Consider the following 20764-nt stretch of genomic DNA (forward strand, 5'->3'; position numbering starts at 1 on the left):
AATTACTTAGTGAGACTGATTTTCCTTTATAAGGAGTAGATCTGAGACACGTTTGATAGGAAAAGTGTGCCCCACGGTTTGAAAATGGGATTGCCAACTGCCTTTGGCTGAAGACTGGTAGAGAAATTGTAGAATGCATCTCAGAAGTGTTTATTAGCATCCTGATGAAGATAAATGAGGGATCTGAAAGGCAGTCTTCCAGAAGTGTTAGCAATTTGTCCCCTGGATGAATCAATTGCTCTTCCTACAAAGCACATTGGCCTCCCTTTTCAGAATCTGGGCTTAAAAAGAGAGCCCCACTGGATGCATATGGCTCTGTCCCCAGCATTTGGCAAGGGGCTTGGTACATAGCTGCTGAATAAAGTCATTCCTCACTTGTGGGCTTGCAGGGGGCGTTTGGATGAGCGCTTGCAAAAAGCTACAGGTGTTCTCTCCAGAACAGTGCACCATCGCAAAGACAAGCACACAGCCTGAAGGGCACCTTAGGACTGGCAAGCTCTCTGAAATCCATCCTTGGTCCTCTATGGGTCCTCCTCCTGGACCACAGTTTATGTCTATCAAGCGCCCTTGCATGTACAGTATGCCCAGTACCCATCAAACACTTCTGTTTCTGTCTTGCTTGAATACTGGGTGGTGGTGCAGACTGGGTTGGGAAGGCCCAGGTGTGGAGCCATGTCTCATCTTCTGCTGCCTAACTGGGCTGCTAGGTGCCCAGCAAATGTTGACTTTTTCTTTTTTCAGCAGTTGGGAAGATGTGGCAAAACAGGACCTATATTCTTTATGGCAGCAGTGAGCTGGGTGGAGTGTCTGCAGCCTGCTTTAGGCAGGGCACACCTGTGCAGTCTGTCATCATCCCTCACCATCCCCATCAATGCTGGCACTAACCCCACTTCTATTTATCACCTCATCTGATCAGCTGTTTTCTTATAGCAGAGTTAAGTAAAAAAAAAGTTTGTCCTGAAGACAAAGATGTATTGTATATCTTGAAACATAAGCTCCCTCTTTCTCTATGTATGTATGTATATACATTTACACATACACACATGCATGCACATATATATTTATTATATATTTATTTTTCCTCTTCTAGGACGTCTGCAAGTCGTGAATTTGTAACCATCACCCTCCTGACAGGGTTGGTGTAAGGATCCGGTGGACTGATGGGTGCAAAGCCTCGAGCACAGTGCCTGGTACACAGCAAGTGCTCAATACTTCTGGCCAGCCCTAGGAGTGTTTCCTTGGGACCAGAGGGCTCTTCCGTAAGCCAATGGCATCTTCGCGTATCTGCTCTGAACGAGCATTGTTTGGGACTCAGCGCCCTCTGGTGGCTGCTCTCCCTACTCACACTTAGCCCCTTTCTTGGTTGGGGGACACTTTGAGGCCTCATTCCTGCCCCCTCCCCTTCCTTTCACATGGAAGAAACCTCTAGAATGGGAGAAAATTTTCCACTTCTTCTGCATTTCCTTTACCTCCTTCCTGACCTTAGGTCTGGGCACAGGAGGAGGGGCTTGGAGGTGGAGGCTGGAGCTTCTGGGGATCCTGGCTGCACAACTCTCAGAGGGGTGGTTCCTTCCTTCCCCACCCTACCCCCACCGCACCGGCCCATTCTCCTCCCAGAGCGTCCCTGGGCCAAGGGTTCCCAAGGCTACCTCCAGACAGGGCCGGCGAGTGGAGTGGCCCCGGCAGCGTATCCACAGAAGTTATTATGAGGTAATTTTATTTCTTTCCATTTTAGGTAAAAATAGTAAATACAAGATAATCTTAATAAAGGTAAAAATACATCATTTGGATTTTGTTGTTGTTTTCTAAACAGTGCTACCTACAGTACAGTTTGTGATTTTTGATTTTTAAACTTTTTTTATATAAACAAATAGAACTATTTTGCTATTAGGCTATCTGTGTTCTCATCTGGCACTTAAGAATAGATCACAGGTCCCCTCCTGGTTCTGTTTGGATGTGTTAGGGGGTGGCAGGGAGGGAGTGAGAAGGGGTTGGTGGGATGAGGTGTTTGTCTTCCCAGGACACAGCCAGAGCTGCAGTCCCATTTGCAGTGGGATGGCACAGGTGTGCACCCAAGATGGCCTTTTCCTGCTCTGGCCACAGGGACAGGTTTCACTGTGGCTGGACCAAAGGTCTCACATGTGTTGGAGGGGCAGCTCTTCCTCCCCTCCTCCCGTGGTAGATTTTCTTACCCAACCGCCTAGATTCACAGCAGTTCTGGGTCTAGGCAGGCTAGTGGGCTGGAGATGTCAGTCATACTGCAAGAGATTGAGCTAGGAGATCCCCTTTGTGTCCTAGAAGAGTGGGCTGGGGACCCCTCCCCACCAGGGGTGGGGGCCAGGGCATCCAACCTGGCCTCGGAATGCTGGTAGAAGTCACAGATGCCGATGTGGGCTGCTAAATGTCTTTGCCCTTGTTCACCCTCAGGTGGTCTTTGTTTAGGTTCTTTCCAAACTTCTCGCTGAGCTGTTGGATCAGGTCTGCCAGCTCACCAGTAGCTTGAGACTTTTCCTCAAGAAGCTCATAGCGCAGGCTAGAGATGTCTTGCTTGATTTCCTTCAGCTCTCCTGCAAGGACAGAGGAGATTTTGCTGAGTCTGAGCAGATGGAATCTGAGGGCTTGTCTCATGCGCATGTGGGCATGTGAATCCTTCCGGTGGAATGTCAGGTCCTGGGCCAGCCCACCAGGGATAAAGGTGAGGCAAGGGGAGCTCTGTTTGAACCGAGAACCACCCAGCTCCCCCACCACCGAAGGCCACATCCATCCATAGAAAGCACTTCTCCTCCCATTCCAGGAAAACCTTTCCCTTAAGAGTTTGAAAGAGGAGTCAAGATCAGGGCTGTGAATTGTGTCTAGCACCTGTTTCATAAAATGCTTATTAGGAAGTTTGTTTTGGAGTCATTAAAGGCAGATTTCAAGACTCTGAGCAACAACCTCATTAACTGGGGCACTGATTTTGATGATGCTATGTTTTGTTCTGTCCTTGTTATTTGTAGAGAAGAGAAACTCCCAGGAGCCTGGAGAGAATGGCTGGGCACAGCAGATGCAGCCATGGTAGCCATGGAGCTGACCAGCCTCCCGGGAGTGAGCGGGCCACCTGAGCAGGGTCCACTCAGCCCACGCAAGCAGCAGCACCACCTCACTGACAGGAGCTGCGACACCGCCTGCTGCCTCCTCCCTCCATAATGAGGGACCACCTAGTGGGCAGGGACTTGCGCTTTTATTTCCACGGCGAACCTTGTGGTTAGAAGTCTAGGCTGTGGGAATCTTCTTCTTAACCACAAACTGGTTTCAAAAGGATCCTTCCTAATACTGTAGGTACTGCACTTGGCTCATGTGGGAGTCCACTGTCTGTGGAAACATTACTTATCTATTTTTCAGGTGTGCTCTACATACATAAAAGGCAGAGATCTTAAAGGTACAGTCTGATCTATTTTAACAAATGGCTACACCCCCTATATTTTTTTTTTTGAGACAGAGTCTCGCTCTGTCACCCAGGCTGGAGGGCAATGGTGCGATCTTGGCTCACTGCAGCCTCCGCCTCCCAGGTTCAAGCCATTCTCCTGCCTTAGCCTCCCAGGTAGCTGGGATTATAGGTGCCCACCACTGCGCCTGGCTAATTTTTGTATTTTTAGAAAAGATGGTGTTTCTCTATGTTGGCCAGGCTAGTTTCGCACTCCTGACCTCAGGTGATCCGCCCGCCTCAGCCTCCCAAAGTGCTGGGATTACAGGCATGAGCCACCACACCCAGCTGAGTTCCAGGTTTTTGACTAAGTCTAGCAGTTACTTCCTTGCACCAAATTGCCTCTTCCTTAGTTTCCAGTTTAACATTATAGCTGGACAGCAATCACTTTAGTATGAATCTGAATAAATGGCTACATTTGTCTTTAGAGAGCATAGTCATCTCCATACTCCAGCCAGAGTCTAGGAACAATGTACCTGTGATTTACGTTGCAGTATTTCTCTCTAAAAGTAAATAGTTCCCCTCATTTTTATCAGGTGCTTCACTGAGCCCCTGTTTCATGGTGTAAGTGGCATGACACCTGGGTACCCCCAACTTCTATGATGAATGATGTTCACATTAATCAGTTACACACTGCTTGAGTGTGTAGGACAGGGGCTCGCTGGCATGATACATGGCCATTGTGTGTTTGAGACCTACAAGTAGGTAGGTGGGCTGCTGTCAGCCTCTAAACCATGTCATCCCAGGGGCAGTTCAGTCACTGAGCTTTGAGCTGCATGCCGGTGCCCCAGGATGAAGCGGAGGATCACCCAATGACCAAGCTTTTCCTGTGCTTCCCTTGGCCCAAACAAGGAGAACAGAAACTTCATTCATGGATGAGGCTATTTCTAGGTAGCAAATATTTATCACAGGTGTCTCGTTAATAACCCGGTATAAAGTAATTTGCTTTTCATTTAAGAGTAACTGCTTACAACCCAAACAGTGAAAATAATATAGTTGGTAAACCTCAATGTGCATCAGAGACCCTTGGTGCAGTTTTCCAAAAGCAGATCCCCAGGCCCCACTTCCGAGATGCTGATTCATTAGGTCTGGGTGGGGTCTGGGATCTGTAGTTTTAACAGCTAGTTCTGAGTAGGGGAACACTTTGAGAAACCTACTGCTGGCAGTTAGATGTTGAGAACCTCGAACGGAGGCAGGACGGGGCAGTGAGAAGCACGCGGCGGCAGACCCTGAAGGCAGTGGGCGCCGCGTGCTTCTCACTGTGTACATGCACCACGGAATGAAGTACAGCATCGGAATTCTGAACCATCCTGCACCCGAGGCATGAGGCTGGCTCAAGGCCGACTTTGCTGTGGGAGGATGAAGAATGTCCTCCACCCCCAAGATGTTCCCCTTCTGATCCCTGGCGTTCTGCCTGTGGGTACAGTCATGTTCCCCCACCAAGGGGAACTGAGGTGGCGAATAGAATTCAGGTTGCTGATCAGCTGCCCTTAACAGAGGGAGATTATTCTGGATAGTCCCGGTGGAAACAATTCAATCACATGAGTCCTTAAAAGTGGAGGAGGAAGGCAGAGGAGTGCATTAGAGATGGGACGATGGAAGATGAGGCAGGGCAGGTGGCGGCGTGAGGGTATCTAATGCCTGCTGCCGGCTCTGAGGCGAGGGGCTGTATGCACAGACCAAGTGCTGGAGCTCAGGGCAGCCCAGCTGTGGCCAGCAAGGAAACGGGACAGGCCTGCCACCCCATGCAAATGCACTCTGCCAACAACTGAATGAGCAAGGAGACTGAGTCTCCCTGGAGCCTCCGGAAAGGAGCCCAGTGCCCAGACAACACCGTGGCCTCAGCCCTGTGAGACCCGCGTCCAACTTCTGACCCGCAGAACCCATGTTGTTTTAGGTCACCATGTGGGTGGAAACCCAGTCACTTACCTTCATTGACTTCGTCATTTTCTCTGTCCACCTGGGCTTTCAGGACATATCTTTTTATGAGTCGTTTCATGATTTTCTGAAATGCCAAGCAGGGAAGGGATCAGACAGGCCTGGCCTAGCATGGAGGCAGCCTGCGCCGTGTAGCAGGACCCCTCCCTCCCTTGAAGAGCTTTAGCAGCTGCGGCGACCCTGCCATGCCTGCCGCCTCACTCTGGTGGGGTGCCCTGCACAGTGTGGGGACCTGGCCAGTCTCTGCGTAGCCTCCCCTGCAGGATGCAATGCCCACCTGACCCCGTGACATCCTAACAGGATACTTCTCAAAAGCTGAGCCAAGCAGAGAAAGAGAGAGAGGGAGATGGGGTGTGTGGGGGGGCGGTGGGGGGTGGAGCGGGGCGTGGCGGGGATTCTGGATCCATGTCTCTGTTCCAGGGGCCTTGGCCTGGCTCTGCCCTGCTCAGTCATGTCATCTTTCCTGGACCTCAGTTCTGTTTCAAGGATGGAGGGCTGGGAAGACTCAGCAGTCCTGCCTGGGTGGAGCTGCCTCCCTCGGAGGTCACGGTGAGCAGTGTGTCCTTCATGAGGGGAGATCCGCCCGGTACAGAAGTCAGGACCAGGCTTGGAGGACAAGTCCACTGTACCTTGGAAAATTCCTACCAGAAGCAGAAACAGCTGAGCCTCTGGGGTTTTACAGAGATGCCACTTCCCACAGGCCTGACACTACGCTGCCAGAGTCACACTGGAGAAGGATTTGGCCCTCCAGTCCCATTTATCATGCAGATACTGAATTCATTAAGTAGGCGAGGCATGAATAAACACTTAAGAGACACCAAGAATAGAGCCAAGTGTAGGAAAGACTGCAGGAGGTGAACTTTGGATTTTGCCAGCTAGTCGGTCCAGGGTTCCTGCGAAATCACAGGATTTAAAAATACTCGGCTAGCCGAGACTTGTGAATCTTCCAAGAGATGAGCAGTGTGGAAGAGAGGAAGGGATTTCCCAGCTCCTTGGTCCCTCCTTCCTGTGGCCTTCCCACCTGCTCACTCCTGAGGACCAAGAGGACAGAGGCAGTATTTTCTAGTTTGAAGAGATCTGTAGGGACTTGATTCTGTTCCTGGCTTTGCTATATAGGCTAAGGAAAAGCGTCTTGCAAATAAGTAAATGAACTGGATGCAAAGAGCTGGAGGATTTACTCAGTATCACCAATTTATGGTTCTTTCCATCTCTTTAACCGTGAAGAGCTTGCTACAGAGATGCTTCCTGGCCTGTGATTTCCAGACTTCACCTGAACCCAGAAAGGCGCTCTAGGATAACACCAGGTTTAGCTCATTCAGGCTAGTGCTGCCCCTTCTCAGCCCTTGGGCTCATGAGCCAACTAGCTCTGTGGTTTGAGTCATGCTCTGATTTCAGGCTGAACAGTTAATTGGCAAGTTGCCTCCCTGCTGCTCCTTGTCAGAGAAGCCTGGGTCTTATCCTACTAGTGGTTAAACTCTCAGTGCTGAATTTTTCATGGACATAGTCTAGTCAATAAAGCAAGTTATCTACGTTGTAAAAATATATCCCTTTTGAGCCAGGTGCAGTGGCTCATGCCTGTAATGCCAGCACTTTGGGAGGCTGAGGTGGGTGGATCACATGAGGTGAGGAGTTCAAGACCAGCCTGGACAACATGGAGAAACCCCATCTCTACCAAAATACAAAAATGAGCCAGGTGTGGTGGCGTGTGCCTGTAAACCCAGCTACTTGGGAGGCTGAGGCAGGAGAATTACTTGAACCCGGAAGGTGGAGGTGGCAGTGAGCTGAAATTATGCCACTGCTCTCCAGCCTGGGTGACACAGCAAGAAACTATCTCACAAAAAAAATCTATATCTGTATCTATATATCTATATTATATATACATATATCCCTTTCCATGAGACTCAGTAATGCTGTTTTCACTTTGAGTTGGAAAAACAAAACAAGACAAAAACTTTGTCCTAAACTAGTTCTCAGGAAAAAGAAAATATAACAAAACAAGGCACTTAGGTATCTGTCATTCTTACTGAATAAGAAATTCAGAAATGTTCTTCCACTGCAAGCTTTCAAGCCGATACAGGTTAAAAAGACCTAGTTAAGTTGGTTAACTTTCCAAGGCAAACCTCAGGAATTAAGGGCTCTTCAGTTTCTGGATCCATCAATTAAAGAACTTTACAGTTTCTCATGTAAAATGATAAGCCAGAGATTGGCCGTCAAGTGGTGCTGAGGAAAATCCTTTCGTAGGTGTAGCCGGAATTACAGCCCTTCAGGTTTGGTGTTCACTCTGTGTATTTAAGAATGTTCCATAGCATATATTTACTAGTAATAGAAAATGTGCCCCTCAGACTCCAATTGGGTGGGATAGGTGAGATCCTGCTCACAGCCTTGTTCAGTGCAGAGGAACCCCTCGGGAGGAAGGGCGAAAGGATGAAGAAGAAGCAAAGAAGCAAATGCACTGAGTGCTTCCATAGACCAGGATCATGCCAGCCTGTCACAAAAGTGATCTCACTGACTCATCCAAGAAACCCAGTGAGATGAGAGTTGTCATCTCCATTTACAGATGTGGATGCGGAGGCTCAGAGACTGATGTGACTTCTCCAACGTCGCACAGCTGTAAAGTGGCAGATCTGAGATTTAACCAGCATGGAAACCAAAGCTGGGGCTTCATCTGAGCATCAAAGTAAAGGCTCAAGATGGTTTAGGGAATGAGATGTGGGAAACTGGCTCCCATTAGTCAAAGAGGGTTTGGACCATGTCTGGGTACTGAGTCTTTTTATGCAGGGGGAAGCCTTACTAGATTTCAGAGGCTGGGTGACATCATACAAGTCATCCCTTGAAGAAGGGGGTCTCTGCTTTGGCACTGGCATGAATGCTCATGGCCCACCCTTGAGCACTGGCATGCTCAACCTGAGCCAAAATTTCTGTAGACCTAGGGCTCAGGGAGTAGAAAAGCAAAGGTTTACTTTGAAGCCCTCAGCATGCACTAGGATTATAAAGGCTTCCTGTGGAAGCAGAATCAGATGAACACTGCAGATGTGCAGGGACACTCTGGCCTTCCTCCTCACCTCCAGGGCACTTACAAGAGTGACAGAGACCTTCAGGGAGAGCAGTGTGACCGCCTGCCAGTTCTTAAAGACTTCATGTCCTGCTGGACACAGTGGCTCATGCCGGTAATCCCAGCACTTTGGGATTTGAAGGCTGAGACAGGTGGATCATTTGAGGCCAGAAGTTGGAGACCAGCCTGGGTAACATGGCGAAAACCCATTTCTACTAAAAATACAAAAATTAGCTGGGTGTAGTGATGCACGCCTGTAGTGCCAGCTACTTGGGAGGCTGAGGCAGGAGAATTGCTTGAACCTGGGAAGCAGAAGTTGCAGTGAGTTGAGATCATGCCACTGCACTGCAGCCTGGGTGACAGAGCGAGACTCTGTTTCAAAAACCAGAAAAACTTCATGTCTTCATAGGGACCTAACTTCCCTTCTGTATGTGCATGCTAGACAACTTGGTATCTGCAAAAGCCAGTTTTGCCACCAGAAAGTCTGATATGGTTGGAGAAACGGCCAAAAGTTCTATTTGGCACGGATAGCACAGAGAATATCTATTTCTATTCTATTTCATTAAAATGGCAAAATTGCAATTACATTTGCCCCAACCTAATAGAAAAGATGGACATAGAAAGCCTTCCTTCTTTCACTATATGGGGGAAATGTGTGTGTGTGTGTGTGTGTGTGTGTGTGTGTGTGTGTGTGTTGTGATGAGTTTGAGATACCTCTTTGCTATTTTCAGAGTTCTTTCTCTTCACGGAAATAATAAGCTTTCTCCAAGTTACTATGTCCCTGGTAGTGGCAACTCTCCCTGCCCTGCCCCCATGCATTAGCAAGTACTGGAGATGAGAATATTTAGCGCTCCCACTCAGGGAAAGAATACTCAAGTGGATGAAGACGGGATGCACAATGGATAAGCGTAGTTGTCACGCAGAGCCCTACATCCGGAGAGGAAGGCACACGGTTCCCACAGCCCAGACTGTGAGGGGCCAGATGGCCTCTGGCTGCTGGTGGTAAAGGGGAACATAGGACATCTTTCTACGGGAGACACAACTCTCCCTGCACAGCCAGGGCAGCTGAGGACACAGACAAAGAAGAGAACACATACTGTACTCTGACGATGGCCAATGAGGTAGGATCCAGAGGGAAGTAATATGGTCAGAAATTGAGGAACATTTGGAAGAGAGTGAACAAAATGGATCACAGGACAAGTCATAGGTTAAACAGGTTTATCAGACACAAGAATAGAAGAAATAGGCACTGGCAAGTTGTCCATCTTCTTTGCTTTGATGTCTTCAGTAAAGCCAATTTAGAAGATGGAAAAGACAACTCCCCACTGGGTTTTGGGAAGCAGATTGCAGCATAAAGATTGGAGGGTATTTTATAGATGTGCCTGGATTCTATGGTTTATTCGGGATATGGCTTGTTTGCTTTGACCCTGAAGAAAGGTGCCTCTCAGAGTGAGTATATGGATGTGTAGACTTCCTACCCCAGCAAACTGACAAGCTGGATCTTGGAACAGATCACAGGAAGCTTGGAGAGGAGGTATACTTTGGTCATCTCACCAGTATCATGGTTTTGTTTCATTGTTTGGTCTCAGGTCTGCAGAACCCAGACTGGAAAACACGTTACAAAAAATGGTTTTGTGAAAAATAATTCAGACACCCTGGAGCCTAAGGAAAGAAAAACACAGAAAGCCTCTGAAGTCTGAAGGAGCTGTCTTCCCTTGCAACAAAGACCTCACAAAAGCAGGATTGACAAACAGCTGAGTAAACACCTGAAACGCTAACAGTTGAGAAATCTAACGAAGAGACAAAAAAGCTGCACGTTTAATGACTAAATGTGTGTGAATGATGCTGCTTTTATCTTCTCGGGAACACTAAGTGATTTCTCAGAACCACAACATGTGAGAGGCTGACGGAACATGTGCTCAGTGAGAGCAGCTCTGCCTAGGGCCTGGATTCTAAGAAGGAGGGGGTGAATCGGGCTGCTCATGTTCTCTGCACTTCGGAAGCTGCTGTGGGCGGAAAGCAACGCTACTTGGAAGGTCACTGGTGGGCCCGAGGAAAGAGAGGAGCACAGTCTGAACCCCACTCAAATTGTCCTTGCTGCTGGTGATAGCGAAAGTACCCCAGTGCCTTCTCCTGCTCCTTGCCTCCTTCCAAGCCCTCACTGTGGGCTTGGAAGGCTCAGATAGGTCTCTTCCTGGTGACTGTCAAACACAGGCAAGACAGGCTCTGAGGAAGGTGCTGGTGGAACACTATGAAGATACATAGGCAGGTGTCCAGGCAGTATGATGTGGTGAGACTGGGGGGCCTTCCGAGTCAGAGATCTCAGTTCAGTCACTTGTGTGCCCTGGCCACTGAGCCTCAGTTTCCTCATCTGTGAAATGGGGTTGAAGACAGTGCCCATCTCCAAGGAATATGGGAGATGACACCTGAGCTAGTGTCCAGCCTCCATCCAGCTATCTTTTAGTGACTTCCCAGGGCTTACTTCTATTGTGAGCAGGTGATGACTCAGGACGATACCACGCAGCCTAGCAGGGTAGAGCCAGGAGCCGATGTGCAAAGACTGCTTCCCCTCAGCCCCTTTCCTCTGATGCCTACTGGCTCAGTTTTTGTTTCTTCTTTTCTGTGAACAACTATTTGAATAAGTAGCCTCAGGCTTTCTCTGTGGAGTCACAAATTACAAGATGAGCAAAGCTTTCCAAGGTCATCAGTCGCCTGAAGCTGTAGACGACCAATCTCTGTAATCACAGCAGGAAGTTACTGGGGAGATTCAAGGCAGCATGTACTCAACCAGCAAGGATGGAAGACAGAGATGGGACTGCTGTGAGCCTGCTTTTGGAAATGGTGTCCTTCAGAAAGGATTCATTCTGGGATGGGACATTCACACGAACTGATCTTCCTTTATCTCAAGATCTGATTCGGCTCAAAACCTAGGAGAGATTTGGCCCTAACCCATTGGGTATCTATCTTTTCTGTGATGCAGATAATCTACACTTTTTGAAAAGCTGAGAAATAGAAATCCTTCCATTGACCAAAGGATTTGGTCTGTAAAGTAGCTCAAAGCAGATCAAACTAGTCAGTCCCAATTTTGTGCACGATTAAAAACAAGATTTGCCCATTGCCAATTTTTTGCCTGTCATCTGACAGAGCTATAAGCTCTTTGAGGGATGAGCCATTTCTTAATTGTGCAATTAAATCCTCCTAACTGCAGAGCTGGCTTCTGAAATATGGTTGGAGAGATTCAATTAGAGACCTGTATCTAAAAGATCTAAGTCTGTAATTGCTCCCTGTGGGAAGGTGGCACCAGGGGCACATCACCTCCACCCAGAGGAATGCTCAGGACAGCTTAAAATTTACATCTGGTAAGAAATGATCAGCATGGGTGAAACTGCTGATCATCAGGAAGTAGAAGACAGGAAAGGAGTGGCCTGCACTTTTATAATTGATCATCTGTAGCTATTGTTTATCACTGGCACGTGGGCTGATTCAAACGGGTACAGAGATCTGGCATTCATTTCCAAAAGCAATGCAAGGATTGCAAGCACAGAAGATCCTTTTCTAATTTTTATGACGATAGATTTGGCAGGCTTGCAGTCCAAGTCTGAAGCCACCTATATCTACTTGACTGCTTAAGACAGATACCTGGGGCCATGCTGGGTGCAGCTAGCCCTCCCCACAGGTGCCCAGCAGCTATACATCCAGAAAGTGTATTGAATCTGTCTGTTTTTCTCCATCACCCTACTCACACCTCAATCCAAGCAGCCATGCCTTGTACTTCAATGACCGTCACAACCTCCTCACTGGTTTCCCTGCTTTTACTCTTGTTCCCCACCTGTCTTCTCTCATTATAGCAGTTAGGTGGTTTCCTTAAAGCACGAATACAATTTCATCATCTCCTCTCCTCTGCAAAGTTACCCTCTCCCCCAGTCTTCTTGGAGAAATCCACATCCTGACAGTGGTCTGGCCCTCTGACCTCACCTTCCTCCACTCTCTGCTTCCACAGCGCCTGGACCTGCCACCCTTCTCTTCCTCTGTCTGGAAGACCACACGTGGCTGCCTCCTGTGTCCAAGCAGTCTTGGCTGACTGTTCTCTCCTTGAAGATGTCCTCTCTGAAAACCATATCTGAGCAGGAGCTCCCTGTTTGTCTCCGTTTTTGAATCCTCCTGTTTTCTTCTTGTCAGTTATCAGTTTGAGGACATACATTTATCTATGTGTTTACCTGTTCATTGTCCATTGTCACTAGACTGGAGATGCCACTGAGGTAGAAACCACAACTGTATCTGTATCCCCAGGAAGCAGCATAGTGCCTGACATATAGTAAGCACTCAATAAATATTTGTGCAACAAAGGAAGAAATGAAGCTGGGTCCTCAAGGGATGACACAGCCATGGGACTGAGTCTGTGTCTTAGTGGAGTCTACTTCTGCCCATGCTTGGATGCTTGGGAAAGGGGTGGTTACCTGGTATCTGGTGGGCTTGCTGAAAGTGTTATTTGCTGTCAGGTTTTCAGAATTTCTCATGCCAGCCTGGTAGTGAGTCTTCTGGGGGAGAAAGCACACACACACACAAAAACATACATACATCCCTACATATCTCATAGGACTTGAACAGTAGCCACACACGGGGCTGTCTCAGTAAGGCAGCTTCTGAAAGCTGATTTACCTGCTGCTGCTTGGCTTCATAGAACATTGTTCCTAGGACCTTTAGCTCTGCAGGATGTTAATAAGGACTACAGAATGTTGTTTAGTCAACTTGGTTGGAAAGCACTGAGTTAAGGTTAGATGGATGTCTTTCCTTCAGGGCTCCCTAGAGGCTTTAACATGCTAATAAACATTGAGAATCCCCAGGAGAGGCAGACAGTGGGAAGGGAACCTTCTTCTCAGAGATCATTTTCCAGATGCTTTCTGAGAAAAGCTGTTCCAAGTCCACTAAGAAGTTCCTTTCACTGGGGTCATGGCTCAGCCAGGCAGCTTGCTGAGTTTCCAGCAGGGCACCTCTCCAAGGGGTTGCAAGGAGAAAGGGAGGTATCACAGTAGCCTCTGCTGGCATTGGGCTTTCAGATGCGCCTGGGCAGACTCTACAGAGTACCAGCCCTCCCAGCCCCTGGCCCCCCTTGCATGGGGTGGGGGCAGCCATCTGACTCAAACGCACTCAACTCCCCTGCCCTCTCCTGCTGCCTTCTCCGGCCCCATAAACCACATGCTACCTACCTTGAATTTGGAATTCAGCATGCCCATTTCAAGGTCATTTTCACAGCTTTTGGCCTTAGATTTGCAGAGTTTTATGAGGCACATCTTGATTCTCATTATGAGATAATAAAATGATTTAGGACTTGGCACTAGATTAAAAGGAGCAGGTAGAGTTCTTCCCTCATCAAAGTAAGACAGCCAGAGTTTTGCTCTGGCAAATTTCCATTCCACATCTGCATCCTCCTGTGGAACAAGAGAAACAAAACACAACCTCGAAGGCCACGATTTAACAACGGAGCCCTTCCATCCTGAGGAGCGGAGACACAGCCTACACATTCGGAGAGCAGACTTGTAAGCAGAACTCAGTGCAGTTTTTCTACAGATGGCACAGGGAAGGGGAGTTTACTCTCGCTACAACCATGCATGATGGTCACTCTTTCTGCCTAGCTCCTTTGGACTATTTGCTGAAAAACCTCGATCAGTTCATACTAACTGCCCCTATTCTCCACTGGGGATTTTTACCAATATTCTCCACTTGCAGCTAACCAAAGAATTTTTCTCATTGCCACTTAATCTTGTTATTCATTAATTTTTATAGCCCTGCTAGCTGATGCACCAGCCACCACAGCACTATTGTATTTGTTAATCTCTAAAGGAGTGCTGCTCGCTAGAAATATATTGTGAGCCAAAAAGATGAGCCACATAGATAAGTTTCAATTTTCTACTAGCCCCATTCTAAAAAGTAAAATTGAACAGATGAAATAAATTTCAGTAATATATTTAATGCAGCAGATCAAAAATATCATTTCAACATGTAAGCGTTATAAAACAATATTAAGCTAGCTCACTGTATTGTTTCCATACTAAGTATTCAAACTCCAGTGTGAATTTTATCCTTACAGCACATCTGTTTGGACCAGCCACATTTTAAGTGCTTGATTGGCATATGCGGTTAATGGCTACCACATTGAACAACACAGTGAATTTATTAGATGGCGTATTTCTTATTGCTCAGAATGCTGCCAGGGAGGATGTTTATAGATCTAGCATGTGTAATTCAAGGGGAGCAAAGCCTGAGTGTAGATTATAGGAGGTAATACGGTTATGTTCTCTTCGGGGGTAGTGGGTTCTATTCCTTCTGACCTTGTATCGATGCCAGAATGCTGAGTGGACCCCTGAGCATAGCAGGTATATTTTATCTAGACAGGTTCCTCGGACCTCTGTCCTAGGAGGACAGTTGGAGACCAGGAAAGGGGCATGGGGTTTGTAATCAGACGGACCTGAACTCAAAACCCCTTATTAGCTGTGTAACTTTAGGTGAGGTTCTTGAGCTTGTGGAGATAAAACTGCTTCCCTCACATAGCCTTGAGGTCGGTAGTGCATGTGTGCTCCCTGAGCGGTGGGTTCCTCTTTCCACAGGCAGTGGCTACACTCTGAGGAGCTGTGAACCCAGCAAGGGCCCAGGAGAGGCTGCTGGGATGTACCACAAGAGTACAGGGTTATAATCAGCAGGCTTGACCACTTTGCTTTTGTTGAGGATCAACACTGGGCCTGGTCTACTTGGGGACATCCTATAAGGATCTTTTAGATTGGAAGCTTTATGAGGGCAGGGCTCACTCCTGGTCTTGCTGTACAAGAGAGGTGTAACATAGACACCTGGCCTGAAAGGAAGTGTGGATAGTGCAAAGTGCACTGGTTCTGCAGTCTGCATGGGTTTAAACCCTGGCTCTGCTCCTTACTAGTTATGCAACCATGGTAGGTGACTGACCACTCTGGGCCTCAGTTTCCTCATCTGTAACATGAGCATAATAATACCTATTAAACAGGCTGTGAGAGTTAAAGGAGTTAATGCATAGATGACATTGAACAGTGCCAGACACTTAGTAAGCCCCCAATAAATGTTATTTTCACCTCCATAGCCTAGCATAGGCCTAGCAGTCAACCTTCAGCCACCTAGCAAACATTGATGGAGCACCTATTATGCACCTGGCATGTGCTAGGGAGGCCCTGGGCATGATGATCCATGCCTGGATGGAACACAAAGTCTGGCCGGTGATGTACGTTCAACAGCTAGTCAATTAGTCTTTTACCTGTTGTTGTACCCAGAGCTGGAGGAGGGTCTAGGTGCTGAGGCCACTGACCCAGTCTGGGGGTCAGGGAAGGCTGGCTGGTGTTTGGCCTCAGATCTGAGGAGTGAGCAGTTCTTAACAAGGTCAAGAGTGGGTGGGATGGGGGGTAAAGAATTCGTAAGAGTTAACTCGTGGAAGAGGCAGTGAGAAGTGTAAATAACTCTTGAGGATGCTGGCAGTAAGGAGCAGGGGAGAAAGAGGTTGGGAGCTGGAAAGTAAGATAGAGGGAGGATTTTTTATAGTTACTTTTTTTTTTTTTTAGGATCAAGAGACTTATTTAAATGCTGACAGGAAGGATTAGGTAGCAAGGGAGGGGTGAAGACGCAGGCGGGCAGGGTGCCGTGCAGTGGTGGCTGCTGGGGAGGCAGGATGAGCAGAGTGGCGCAGAGCAGAGCTGTCTGCTGGAGAAGCCTGTGCTGCCTGCAGAGGCAGTGGGTGGGGGTGGGGAGGTTAAATGGGGAGAGGCAGGCACAGGTGGGTCGTGAATTTGGACAGCAAAGGCTCAAGATCTACTGATCCAATAAATCAGTGTTCTTATGGACGGGTTTACAAATATTTGCATCATCAAAACTACGTGTGATATGAATGCCTGGCATTTTCCAGTGGTACCTACCATGGTCCAGTGAGACAGGTGGGAACATGTGCCCGCACCTGCCCCGGAAGTCCAGAGCCCAGAGGGGAGGTGTGGGGCTGTAATACATTCTCTACATGTCGGGGCCCCTTTCCGTGGTGGGATTACTTGAAATCATATGCTGTGGGCTTGCCTGCTCCTGCCCTCAGCTAGTGGTTATCCCTCACAGCCAACTACAAGGCTTCCCATGTTACTGGCATTTCAACCAAAACATTACATGCCTGTTAGGATACGGCAGACTGCCAGGGGGAGTGGTGCAGAGACCTACAGCTTTTCTAGGCACCATGTGGTTTTCTCTTACACATGGGGAAACTGAGGCCCAGAAGGCCAGGAAGGACTAGTGGACAACAGCTCATTATCCACACTGGTGATTAAGTATGTAAAATGCCTTAAAACTATATGTGCTGTTTGTCCATCCATGATGTGCTGTGTTTTCCTGGAGGGCAGCAGCTGAGGCTTCATGGCCAGGCTCACCTCTTCCTATCACCTCTTGCCTTTTTATCTCCCTCAATCTACGCTCTTGCAGTGCTGAGCATACCACACTGCTTCACCCCTCCCTGCCTTGGCACATGTGCTTTCTACTGTATAGAATACTCTGTATAGAAAACTAACGTAGAAGGTCACTGTATTTGCAGACGGAGCCTTTAAAGGCTGACTGAGGTCAAATGAAGTCACGAGGGTGGGGCCCTGATCTTGTTGGACTGATGGCAAGGCTGTATGAGGACACAGCAAGAAGGTGGACATCTGCAAGCCAAGCAGAGAGGCTCAGAAGAAGCCAACCCTGCTTGGATTGGCTTCTTGGATAATCTTGAATTTGTGGCCTCTAGAACTGTGAGGGAAGAAACTTCTGATGTTTAAGCCACACAGTGTGTGGTATTTTTTAGGAAAGCCCTAGCAAGCTAATACACAGGAATCTTTGCTTTTTTCTACATTAGAAGTACATAAACAACTATTTCTTATAATTTAAGGACAGAGGTGCACCAGGAAATGTGAAAGTCCCGCTTCAGATCTTCTATCTCCTTTTAATCCCTATGGGTCAAGAGCACTGCAGCCTCCTTGGAGTTCCTTTCTATACGTTTGCGTTTGTATTGTTATGTAGATGAGATTCCCCTATATGTATTTTTCTACAACTTGCATTTTTTCACTTAATAATGTGTTAGGGATTTTTTCCATGTCAGTACAAAGCTGTCTTCCTCATGGTCTATGTACAGTATCCTACACCTTATTTGAAAGTGTAACTATACCACAGTTTATTTGAACATTCTCGTAACAATGGACTATTTCCAGGTTTTTCCTTTAACAAACATCTATGTAAAATCATATTTATGCATGGATCTATTCCCAGAATTGGAATTGTGGATTCAATAGGTCAGTGCTTTTTATTTTAACTTTAGCTTATTTATTTAATCTTATAATAGGTAAAACAACATGATTTAGAAAGGCTAAAAAGTATAAAGAGAAAGGAATTCCACCCACCATGCCCCCTACCCCCCTCTCAACAGGCACCCCTGTGGTGTCTTTCTTGTGGACCGTTTCAGAGGTTTGTTCTTTTGATATGCTTATACAATCACAAATGAATCGCATTCCCTTTCAGAGAGAGCCCACTATATATATTGTTCTGCAACTTGAGTTTTTTCTCCTACCATTGTAACTTGAAGGTCTTTCCCCATCAGCATATAGAGAACATCTTTATCCTTCTTAAAATAGAATTGCACAGCATCCCGTTTTTCAGATGCATCATAGTCTATTTAATTAGATTCCTATTTAATTTCTTGCTGTTCTAAACAAGGCTGCAATCAATAGCTTATGGGTCATGCCTTTTAGATTTTGATAAATTGCCCTCCGATACATTCTCTCAACTCCTTTATCTGTCAGGCAAAATTGTTCTCATTTTAAATGGCCTTCCAGCATCACCTCTGGAAACTTCCCTCATAGTCAGTCTCTGTCTCTGTCCCCACATCACCCCTCTGCTGCCCGCAACCTGGCTGCACTGGCCCCAGGGCATTGGAATTTGTTGATTGCCCTGTTTGATTTTCTCATTGGCCTTATGAGTTTCTCTAGGGCAGAAATTGTGTCTTAGTCATCTTGGTATCACCAGTGCCCAGTGAGGGTTTGGCATACAGTAGGTACTTAATAGCATGTGAGAGGCAAAAGACAGTGCTGGGGGCTGAAAGACAGTCATTCTGATTGATTGCCATGGGTCATCTGCACGATGTCCTGAGAAGACATGTATAAAAGAGAAAAGACTCATAACCTCAGTTCTTTCTGCTCTCACTGGGCCTCATGGTGGTACCAGCAACACCATGGGGCAGACTGACCTGAAGTATTTCTAGAAGCAATCCAGGAAGAATTTCTGTTGTTTGTCATTCTGGCTACACATTTAATAGCACATAACGTCATTCACCTCATTGTAGAAAACAGCAATGTAAATTAGATGAGGGAGAGCGAGCATTTTCAGCGACCTGGCCTTACCTCAATTTCCTGATAGGAGTTGTTGATCATGGCTATGAGCATGTTGAGCAGCACTACCACCATGGTGACGTTATAAACGCCGTAGAGAACGTAGCCGATGTTCTCGATGAACTTGTGGTCGTATTTCAGCACCACCGAGATTACTTCAGATAAGCCGAATATGGACCAAAATAAAGTTTTAAAACTTTCTTCAACTCTACAAAGAAACAGACAGTACTTTCACGCAGTTTGCACCAGCTTGAACTTTTATTTATGTATTTATTTATTTATTTATTTTGAGACAGGATCTCACTCTGTCGCCCAGGCTGAAGTGCAGTGGGTCAATCATGGCTCACTGCAGCCTTGACCTCCTGGACTCAAGCAATTCTCCTGCCTCAGCCTCCTGAGTAGCTGGGACTACAGCTGTGCACCACCATACCTGGCTAATTGTTTATTTTTTGTAGAGATGGGATTCCATTATGTTGCCCAGGCTGGTGTTGAACTCCTGGGCTCAAGGTATCTTCCCACCTCAGCCTCTCAAAGTGCTGGGGTGAAAGATGTAAGTCACCGTATCAGCTTGAACTTTTAAAATGAAAGTTGCCATTGGTCAGGCTTTACCCTGGAGTGCCCAGTTGTTACCCTGGAGTGGGGTTGGGCTGGTTGGTGGTGCCTGCAATACTGAGACAATGCAGTATTCAGATTTCTAAGAAGACTTTGAAAGAATATTAAAAATGGCAGACTCTTTATTTTTCATTCAATCCATTTATCGAGATTCCTAGCTGTGGTATTACTTTTCTCTTACTGTAATTAACTTAAACATTAAAAATTAAACACCTGGGCAAATGTTTGTTCTTGTGCATTATGGGCCCCAGAAAGTGTACTCTTCCTTCCATTAAGTCCTAACTATTTCTTCTCAGACTCCGCAGTCCACGTGAAGGGGAGTGATGGCAGATACCTGGGAAGTGGGCAGTGTCTACACAGGAGGTCAGCATCCCTGGAACCTGATGCTTCTGGGCACTTGACACAGAGCAGCTCATTTAAGCCTCATGACCAGCTCTGTGGTGGGCTGTCATACGACCTCCATGTTACAGAGCTGAGGCTGGCCAATTGTATTAAGTTTTCTAAACTGGGGCTGAATTATCGAGAATGTGAGTGGGGATTTTGGTGTGTCCACATGGTTCAAAATCACCAGGTGACTGCCCAAACCTCACCTTATGGCTCATTTAGGTTAGATGCTGCACATGCCTTGAGGGCAGTTCAGGTTAGATTTGGCTTTTAGGACACTGCTCTTTGGCCCTTTGGAGACTACGAAGTAACTGGAGTACAGTGGTATTACCAATAAAACCCATGTGTGTTTCATAGTCCATACTTTATGGCCATGACCCTGTATCAGGTTGATGACTAAAATCCAATGAGAAAACTGGATTTTGGTTGGGAGGTTTAGACCATGCAAGTGTATCTGGTAACATCTGAATGGTTTAGTGCAGTTCTTTTAGTTTTCATCCAGATTTTTGGTACCATTATGAGAAAGCAGTTTTTTTTTCCTCTTTAACATTTCAGGTTTTCAACACTCACCCACAAATGGCCAGGATTAGCTAGATCTTTAAAAATATCAGCATTTCTCAAGGATTGGTATTTATTTGACAAGATGTACAAAAATACTGGTACTTGTCACTTGGGCTAAAAATCCAACTCTTGACTCACATGAATTTACAGCTCTCCCAAGTGTGATTGTGTGGGGATGTATGTGTGTGTGCGTGTACATGTGTGTGTGTCTAGCCAGCTGTTTGGCTCATTCCCTATGCACAGTCTTCGAGTCTGAAAAACTGATATTTGGAGTGGGATTGTATTGTCAGTGTTTGTTTTTAGTTTCTTTTTAAACTGTGAGTTTGAAACATTTAATTCATTTTGGCA

The 20764-nt window shown here is 46.9% G+C and overlaps 1 protein-coding gene across 1 annotated transcript in view; it reads right to left on the reverse strand.

Moving 5' to 3' along the window:
• Window positions 1-1735: 1735 nt before the first annotated feature.
• Window positions 1736-20764, reverse strand: part of TRPC7 (transient receptor potential cation channel subfamily C member 7) — a 136647-nt gene continuing 117618 nt past the window's right edge. Inside the window, exons 8-12 of the mRNA XM_021664941.2 lie at window positions 18872-19067; window positions 13661-13882; window positions 12911-12991; window positions 5393-5468; window positions 1736-2567 (exon numbers count right to left, since the gene is read on the reverse strand). Coding sequence (XP_021520616.1) covers window positions 2398-2567; window positions 5393-5468; window positions 12911-12991; window positions 13661-13882; window positions 18872-19067 — 745 coding nt within the window. The 3' untranslated portion in view covers window positions 1736-2397. The remainder of the gene's footprint in view (window positions 2568-5392; window positions 5469-12910; window positions 12992-13660; window positions 13883-18871; window positions 19068-20764) is intronic.

This window comes from Aotus nancymaae, unplaced genomic scaffold (genome assembly GCF_030222135.1).
Source record: "Aotus nancymaae isolate 86718 unplaced genomic scaffold, 86718_ANA_hifiasm-v0.15.2.pri h1tg000064l_1, whole genome shotgun sequence".
NCBI classification, from domain to species: domain Eukaryota; kingdom Metazoa; phylum Chordata; class Mammalia; order Primates; family Aotidae; genus Aotus; species Aotus nancymaae.